General features: G+C 49.9%; 1 protein-coding gene across 5 annotated transcripts in view; it reads left to right on the forward strand.

The window, feature by feature from the left end:
- Window positions 1-8,456, forward strand: part of ZNF652 (zinc finger protein 652) — a 59,698-nt gene extending 51,242 nt beyond the window's left edge. For all 5 annotated transcript variants that reach the window (XM_037033538.1, XM_037033540.1, XM_037033535.1 and 2 more), the window contains one exon: window positions 1,355-8,456. In XM_037033538.1, coding sequence (XP_036889433.1) covers window positions 1,355-1,866 — 512 coding nt within the window. In that variant the 3' untranslated portion in view covers window positions 1,867-8,456. The remainder of the gene's footprint in view (window positions 1-1,354) is intronic.
- Window positions 8,457-8,661: the final 205 nt, after the last annotated feature.

The raw sequence follows: 8,661 nt of genomic DNA on the forward strand, positions 1-8,661 counted from the left end.
AGAGCAGCGAGGCGGGAAGTGCCAGAAGATGACTCTGGGGCCAGATTGCAGTTTTAAGTGCTGGCCCTGCGCTGGCTGTAGAACCGTGCGCAAGTCTCTTCATTTCCTTACCAGGGGAACAGGAATCACAAAACCTGTGCACAGGCCTGTTAGTCGTCTGGCGTGTCACTGTGAGGGCCACCAGGGTTGACGGTCGTAAACCGAGAGCCCTGCTGAGGGCTCTGTGAGACCCAACACACAGTAGCATTTACATGGAATAGCATAGGGCCACCGTTGAAAAGAAAGTGGACAACTGAAATGACAACAAATTCCCTCAAAGCAGGAGTTACTGTGAGGTACAAACTACGCACACTGAGCCTGGATGAAGGAACCAATAAGTACAACCACGTCGTCACTGAGGCACAGGTGGCCCAGGTCCTCTGCCCCCACCTCAGCCTCCCATACGACGTGGTCGATGGACTTGAACTGTCATTTAGTTCCCCCCCGCCCCCGGGAGCCTGGGTCGAGAAGCAGGCAGACATGGCAGGGCACTGAGCATAAGTCTAAAGGAAAGTTAGGAAGCTTAAAAATGAAGCTCTTTGAACCCAAACCCAACTTCTCCCCAAGTGCCCTTAGAACTGCAGGGTTCTGTTTCCTTTTTGACCCCTTGGCTCAGTGTTTCCCAACCAGAAGCAATGGTGCACCCACACCCCCAACCCTCCACGTGTCGAGGACATTTGGAAGCGGTGTGGGGACGTTTTTGATTGTCAGAGTCTCCTGGGGCCTGGAGCAGGCTGACACCAGGACACTGAGTGTTCCTTGGAGGTACCAGTGGCACTGCCGGGGGTGGGGGTGGGGTGGGGGTGCACTGCCTTGCAGGGCGTGCGCTGTGGGCTGAGCATGGCCGGCCTTTCCCAGGTCCAGCACTAGAGAGTAAGGCCCACTCTAAGGATTCAGCACGAGTGGACGCCAAGAGACGCAGCTACTCACAGGACGTTACCCGCAAAACCTCACTTTTGGATGCAATGTCAGACATCACTAACGGATCGCAGTAACTTGCCTGAACTTAGAGGGGAGAGTGGTCCGTGGCGGTAGCTCCCCTGAGCCCAGAAAGGCCGTATGAACGGTCCTTCCTGTAGGGTGTGAAGGTCACTGCTGTGGGTGCCATTTCTTTGGAACCTAACCTAGATGATAGGACAATAAGTTGTATGTAAGTTTGACTCATACTTGCCAAGCCCCCACTTTGGGAGACCGTGTTAGCACATAGGACGCCATGAGGGAGAGGAGTCGTCCTTTCTAACCTGAGGAATGGCTTGAGCACCTAATTACCGCCAAGGAGTTAATCATTGTGTGTGTGTGTCTCCGTTCCTCTCAGGAGAGAAGCCCTTCATCTGTGAAATCTGTGGCAAAAGCTTCACCAGCCGCCCCAACATGAAGCGGCACCGTAGAACGCACACCGGCGAGAAGCCCTACCCGTGCGACGTGTGCGGCCAGCGGTTCCGCTTCTCCAACATGCTCAAGGCCCACAAGGAGAAGTGCTTTCGGGTGACCAGCCCGGTGAACGTGCCGCCCGCCGTCCAGATCCCGCTCACGACCTCCCCCGCCGCCCCGGTGCCATCCGTGGCGAACACCCCCACCACCCCCGCCCCTCCGATGAACATGAACCCTGTGAGCACTCTGCCCCCTCGGCCCATCCCCCACCCCTTCTCGCACCTGCACATCCACCCACACCCTCATCACCCACACCACCTGCCCATCCCTCCCGTGCCTCACCTGCCCCCCCCTCCAGCGCTCTTCAAGAGCGAGCCTTTAAATCACAGAGGCCAGGGCGAGGACAGCTTTCTGCGGCACCTGGCAGAGAAGAACAGTCCAGCACAGCATCACTAACATCCACCTCCTTGCGTGTGTTCTCCGCGAGCTGGGCACCCACGTGTGAGCGCGCAGAGGGGCTGGTGAGTGTGTCTGCAGCTGGCAGACTCCTCGGCCCCCACCAGGAGCTCCGCCGTCGTCTCGGCGAATCAGCACACCCAGGGGTGAGCAAGACCACCCCGAGCTCACGGAGGGGACTGTCATCTAAACCAGGGGACCACCAAACCGAAGCCCAATTTGCTTGCATTTTCTGGTGACTTTTCTAAATTTCAAGTACTCAGACTTGTGGAATTTTATAATTTCCTATCAGCCGATGAGGTATGCTTGCTTTTATATCCTGGACTTCTCCTCAAAGAGGGGACAGGCCTGGTTTCCTTTGTGCTAATCGGGAAGGCTGTGAGGTTAACCCAGAGCATTAACTGTGTCACTGTGTATCGGGATGAATTCTTTTCAGCGTTCGGTGCTGGCTGCAGAGCTGAGCTAGCCACGCCTCACCGCATACCAAGCATTATAGAGAAAGATGGAAGTTTTCTCCTTCGTGTAGCTCTCCTGACGCACTCTTTATTTTACTACAGAAATTATTTTAGAGTTTTTGTATAGACTTTAGTAGTCTGTTTCTAAAATGAAATGTATTTCAATAAGCGGTGTAATTTTTTCAGTGTAGCTGGACCTATGTTGTAAACTAGAAAAAAATTTTTATAATCATCAAAATGTGATTCTTAAAGATGCATATAACTTCTATAGTTCAAAGTTATTCTTACACCCGTACAACTCAAAGGTGCTGCGGAGACTGGGTGTGTCTGAGAGGGTCTCCGGACCGGGTCACGGGAAGGTGAGGTTTGGCTTGCAGATCTCGCGTCGGTCCTGGGTGGTTTTTCAGTCTCTGCCTAACACTCAAGTGTCTTTGGGCTCCCTGGCACGCTCCCATCCTCCGTGTCCCGTCAAGTGGGCCGCTAGCAGAGCGCAGGGCCTTCTCCGGGCCGCCGCCCGCAGCTCGCAGGCTTTGGAGGGCCGAGTCAAGGCGCTGGCATCCGGAGGAGGAAGTGGTGGAGCCGTCTCATCCCGGCCGCGTCTGTCCCGCACTTCCCGTGGAACTGGGTTCGTGTTCAGCCCCCGTGGGATGACACATCGAAGTCTCAGTGCACTTCCTGTTTTGAGGTTGCTTTATGTTTCTAGAACCGTTATGGAAAGCAGTACACTAAAATCACAGACTCGAGGTCGCCGGTAGTGGCAGGGAAACCTGGGCGGTGACACAGACCAGCGTTGTCACGGATGTTTCACAGCAGCTGCCGCACCCCCGGGTGGGTCCACCACTTGGAGCTTTAGTCCAGCGCAGCTGAGATCTGTGGTGAGGGGGGCAACTGCGTGTGTCGCCGTGTCCTCTGCGAGTAGTTCGGCGGCGGCGTGCACAGGCGGTGAGGGCAGCTCTCGTGTTGGGCCTTTGTCCCGGCGCTTTTTCAAGCTTGGAGAGCGCAGTGGGCCAGGGCCGTGGTGAAGGCGAGGCGGAACCCAGGGGCTCACAGGCTGGTGCGTTGTACTGAGCAAGCGCATCCAGACTCAGTAGAGCTAAAAAGTTTGTCATTTTTCACCTCAGAGAACTGAATTCCAACGCTAGGTCTATTCACTTTCTCTGCCTGGCATGATTTTTTAAATCTTGAATTTTTTTTTCATTTTCTTTCCTCAGCCTCTTAAACCATTGCCTGAATCAGAACCCTGGCTTCTATTTATTTTTATTTTTACATATGCAGACATACTCTAAGCACCTTTCTGGCCGATAAGCTCTGTGGTGGGCAAAGTGGAGCTCTTTCCATTGAGGTTAAGTCCCTGTTTTTAAAATACTACATCCTCACCGTTAGCTTTCTGGTGTAATCTGTCCACTTCCTTCCTCCAACATTGCCTTTGTTTTCTATAATGAGCATAGAAAAATTTTGGAATGAGGCAGAAAAGTATCTCAAAACACAACTTTCCTTCTGGTTTGGATGTAATTTCTAAAGAACGGTGTTTTAAATACGTGGATACATTCTTTGAGCAACTAACTAGGCACCCAAACCAATGAGGAGGGTTGACCCCAGGTGTGACTGTTGACCTTGGGTGGCTGCCTCCGGCTGCTCCACTCTCCTTCCAGCCCCACGACCCACGACGAGCCTGCGGGGCCCTGCCTCTATGCAGGCAGGCCGTCGTCTCGTGGCCAAGCCTGCAACGTTAAAATTAGTTTTTAAAGCTGCAAATTGAAGCGTAGTTAATTGGCTGCACCTTATTTCGTCCTACATAAATTTGTGGTATAGGGCAGCAGTTCTGACTTCTGGACCTGAGACCACCGAAGCAACTGTTTTATGAGGTGTACTATGATTATACACTGGAAAATTCAGGGAGTCATCTTCGATTGCTTTTAGTCAAGCAAATATAGCCATAAGAAATTCTCTGCCACATACATAGGAAAACCAGTCTTAAGCAAATAATCACCACCACTCAAGCAAAAAAAAAAAAATTTTTTTAAATCAGCACTGTCACACAATGCAGTTCTAAGCGAATGGTATTGTGGGACATTCTGGAAATTGCAGGTTTTTTCTATATATAAGTATACCTTTTCTGACTCAGGATTTGTGGTCTTGAGGGAAATGCCCAGAACGTAATTGACTCCTTATCAGTGTCGTGTTACCTGTGAAGAGCAAAATGCATTAAGAGTATTCACAACTTTGGCGCCTCTGAGTACAAGAAGTCGAGGGTTAAGCCTTAAACATGCACGCACATGGGGTGCAGCACGCTCCAGACTCACGCCCAGGGCCGTGCATCTGACGCGGCCTCTCCTGAGGTCACAGTTCTCTCCCACTGGCAGCAGGAGCGCCCCATGGCTTTGAAACTTGTCCCCGTTTGCTGTCTGTTCATGAAGGACTGTGGAGGGGTTTGGGCTCTCAGCCACTATCTGTACTTAAATGCCTCTTTCAAAGGCCACAGCGGCCACCTCTGCGCACCACACAGATTGAGGCTGTCTCTCGTCACTTAGCTGTGTTGTCTTCAAAGGCATGTGTCGTTGCTGGGGTTGAGACCTGCTTGAGGAAAATTCGCAGGGACTTTCTTGAGTTGGTACTGCTTTTCCTCCTTTTTCTATTCTTTTCTCATGGGTTTATCATTGAAATATAAAGTCTTTCTCGGCCTTGGGGAAAGGCTGCTTGCTGCTCTCTCACGTGAAGTCGGGTAGGCTCAGACCGAGTGAGGTTTTCCATCGAAGTAGGAGATGAACAGTGGAGAGGCATGTGGCCTCATCTCCGTGTCTCTGTGATTTGATTGTTATTTCCAGTGAACAGGGAGGCCGCTACATAAAACCTTAGGGGGGGGTTCAAAGAGGCCTTCGCACATCAGGTCCATTAGCTTTCCCAGCCCGCCCTTCCCACTCGCGCTTCTCTGTGGACGACGACCAGCCCCGACAGTGCGTGGGCGAAGCGTCTCCGTTCACACTGCGCCGGCGGGAGCCGCCTCCCCCTGCGGTCACACGCTCCCCCGACTCGGCTTGTGCCTCCTGCACTGACCGAAGGCAAGATACCCTGCAGAGACACTTGGGACATGGGCATTTTCTACTCTTGACAGTTTTTTCCAGTTTTTATGTTTGTGGAGTGGATGTGTATGTTTAGTTTAATTTTCATTTCACTGGACGTTTGAAATTTTGAGAAGATCAAGCAGAAAAAGAAATCCGTGGCAGATGTATATATATTTACCCCATCTTGCACATTTCAGTTAGTGGGACACAGATGGTGGTGGGTTTTATTGTAAGAAAAAAAATAATGAAAGAAAACCGAAGTTAGAGAAACCTTTCTATTTGAGCTACTGTACAGAACAGGCATCCTTCATTGCGTTGCCGGTCCACACGATGGACATTTCGATGCTGTTCTGGACTGTATGGGAAGTATTTGATGGAAAAGCGGTTAGATTAGGTTTAGGGGTTTTATCAGCTATGTACTGTTACAAAAATAAACTCACTCGGAACTCTTCAGACGGTAAAGTTTAGCAAATAAATAATTGGGCTTTCTTTTTCCTTTGCTTCAACCAAGGTAAGAAATTTCCCAAAAGGTCATTTTTTTTTCAGGAATGAGAGGTCATTGGCCACTAGAGATAGTGGCATTATTATGCACTAGCAGTCGCTGGCCTGCTCCCGTCATCTGTAGCATGTAGGACAGGTAACGATGACCCTCCAGCCCTGGACACTACCTCGTGAAAGCAGGCCAGAGACCCCTCCGCCCTATGGAAGCCATAGCAGTTGCTGTCAATGCATCCATTTTCATAATTCTATACTTTTATACTCTAGACTTTTTATACACTTTATGATCAGGTCTTTTTGTCTTAGAAGATAGATTTTGCACGATTCAAAGGAAAATCAAACTCCTTGGTTGTCGCAACTTTGAAGTTTCAGGTGGAGTAAATTTGAATAAAGAACCAGATAATGTACCATTTATCAAATTCCTCATCTAAGTCAAAACTATTTTGCAGAGTTGCCTGTTTGGAAGACAAACTCCTCTTTTCCTATTCCCTACGCAGAAGGTATATTGTTGTGAGAAACTGCTTATAAAGTGGATTCCTACCGTTACTCTGTGTATTTCTCCTAAGACGTGTATTGTCACAATGTCCCTGCAGTTTTTATTTCCGAACGGCAGATGCACAGACAGACACTCCCCGCTCCGACCCTCCACTACCCACCGCTGCGTCAGTCTCTCTCGCCCTGCCCCTGAGTGCCTTCAGAAAGCCAGCATCCCGGAACGCCCTTCCCCCGGTTTAACCCCTACCTCTGACTCTCATTCTCCGTGAGCACTGGGGCTCGCCCTCGTCCCGGTGGGTCTGGCTCCCAGGAGAGCTGAGACCTTGGGACAGAGGGTTTTGAACATCTCTGTTTGGTTTCCCCATGTCATGCTTAGATTGCATTTTTAACTTACATCTTACTTCTTTACCTATTACGTCTCTAGGGATGGGATATTTTACCCTTACCTTACTTTTCCTTTTCCTTTCTTTCACCAGCAACTAGACGTTCTTTTAAAACTCAAGGTCATCGAGCATGTCCTTTGAATATCTTTTGCTCCTCCCAGTCTTCCCGAATGCCTCCCGTTTCTGGGGGACCCCGCCTGCTGCTGTTGCTGCACCCCAGTCTTCGGCGTCCCGTCTCTTCCAGAAACATTTTGCGAGGTTGTGCCCGTGGCTTCATTCTAATCGCAAGTCCTGCGTTGGTTTCCCACCTGCCTCTCCCATCTTCTAGCCCCTCGGTGATTCCAGTACTTCCTTTTCTACTTGTTCTCCTCTGATTAAGTTTTAAAATATGAGTGATAGATGCTCTATGAAGGATGTAGTAGAAGGGAGTTGACAGTGTGTTCTCCGTGTGACGTGCGCACCTTATTAGTGAGACATTTTAGCGTTGGCTCATCTTCCAGTCAGGACCGAGGTCGGTGCTGTGTACAGGCCTCTCGCTCCTTTCTGTTCTCCCTCAAAATGGAAAACGCTTTAAAATGTGGAAATTGGATTGAATTGTTTGTTGGGTTTTTGTTTTTCTATTGTTGGGTTTTGGGGTTGTTGTGTTGTTTTTTTTTATGTGAATGGGAGCTATTGAGTATTTCGGTCTTAGTCCAGATCTTTCCTTTTGACTTAAGATGTCATGCCTCTTTCCTTCCTTCAAATTAATAATACTAACACTCAGGTTTTCAAGACTAAAAACCAACGAGTGGCACACTAAGAAGGCAGCTGTGAATGGTCCTCGGTCCTTTCTTTCCAGTGACAGTGTGTTTTGGCGGTCAGTGCAAAACCCTGAGAGTTGGTTCGTGTTTGACAGTGAGTAAGGTCAAGGCGCCGGAAGTCTCTCGCTGGCTGTTTGGGATGAAGGCTAGTTTACAAAGTGCCAGAGGTCCGCTTCCACAGGACGTGACACGGGTGTCTTGTTGTTTTCATACTTTCCGCTTTTATTTGCCTTGAGAGTCCCCTGTTACTGACCTAGAAGCTTGCCTGTTTTGGGGAGGAACTGGCTACCTGAAGTAACCACGACAGAACGTGTGGTCACGGGCAGGATGCATGGAGAGCCGTGGTGGGTTCACGCTTGGAGAAGCCACATTCCAGAGACAGTGCTGGTGTGTGTCATGTCTTCCGCGGTAGGAAATGTTGGAGCAAGTATGGAAGGGCGCTTGCCCCTGAGCAGTGTCCCCCTCTGCTTCCGAGTCCCAGGTTCCCTTTACACCAGGGGACCTTCTCTGCTGAGACTGGGGGTGTTGTGCATTACTTGAAAACTGTTTGGGGGGCATAGGAAATGGGGATGGGGCAAGAAGAGCCAGAAGCTGAATCCTGCTTAACTTCAGGAGGAAATCTGATACTTGCATTGCTGGTTTTCACCAACCAAAGAGCCTGTCTCTGTACCCGATGTGCCAAAGAATCAGGTTGTTCCTACCTGTCTTTTACAGGTGAGAGGGACCATGTGACCAGAAGGGCAGAGGTGCCAGCTCACATCCTGCCTGGGCCTCGAGACTGTTTGGTTGCCTTTGCAAGTTGGTGGGAAATACTGTTTTAGAATCTAACCCTCCCAGAAATATCTCGTCTGTGCTTGACTATTCAACTCATTAGATATTTCAAAACTAAAAACAAAAGAACTGTGTGGCACCCTGTTGCTGTTTGCTTCTGCAGTTGTACCCCCAAGGATGTATGTACAACCTCTGGAAAGGGCCCTTCGGGTAGATGCATTCATTCATTGCTCCGCAGGAACCGATTCTGTTTCATCGGCAGTACTGGCTCTGTCCACAAGGGGGCAACAAAGTACTTCAGCTTCTCCATTCTAAGCCTTCTAAAGAAAGA

This window comes from Sturnira hondurensis, unplaced genomic scaffold (genome assembly GCF_014824575.4).
Source record: "Sturnira hondurensis isolate 20B ecotype Veracruz unplaced genomic scaffold, ASM1482457v3 Scaffold0021632, whole genome shotgun sequence".
Classification (NCBI taxonomy): Eukaryota; Metazoa; Chordata; class Mammalia; order Chiroptera; family Phyllostomidae; genus Sturnira; species Sturnira hondurensis.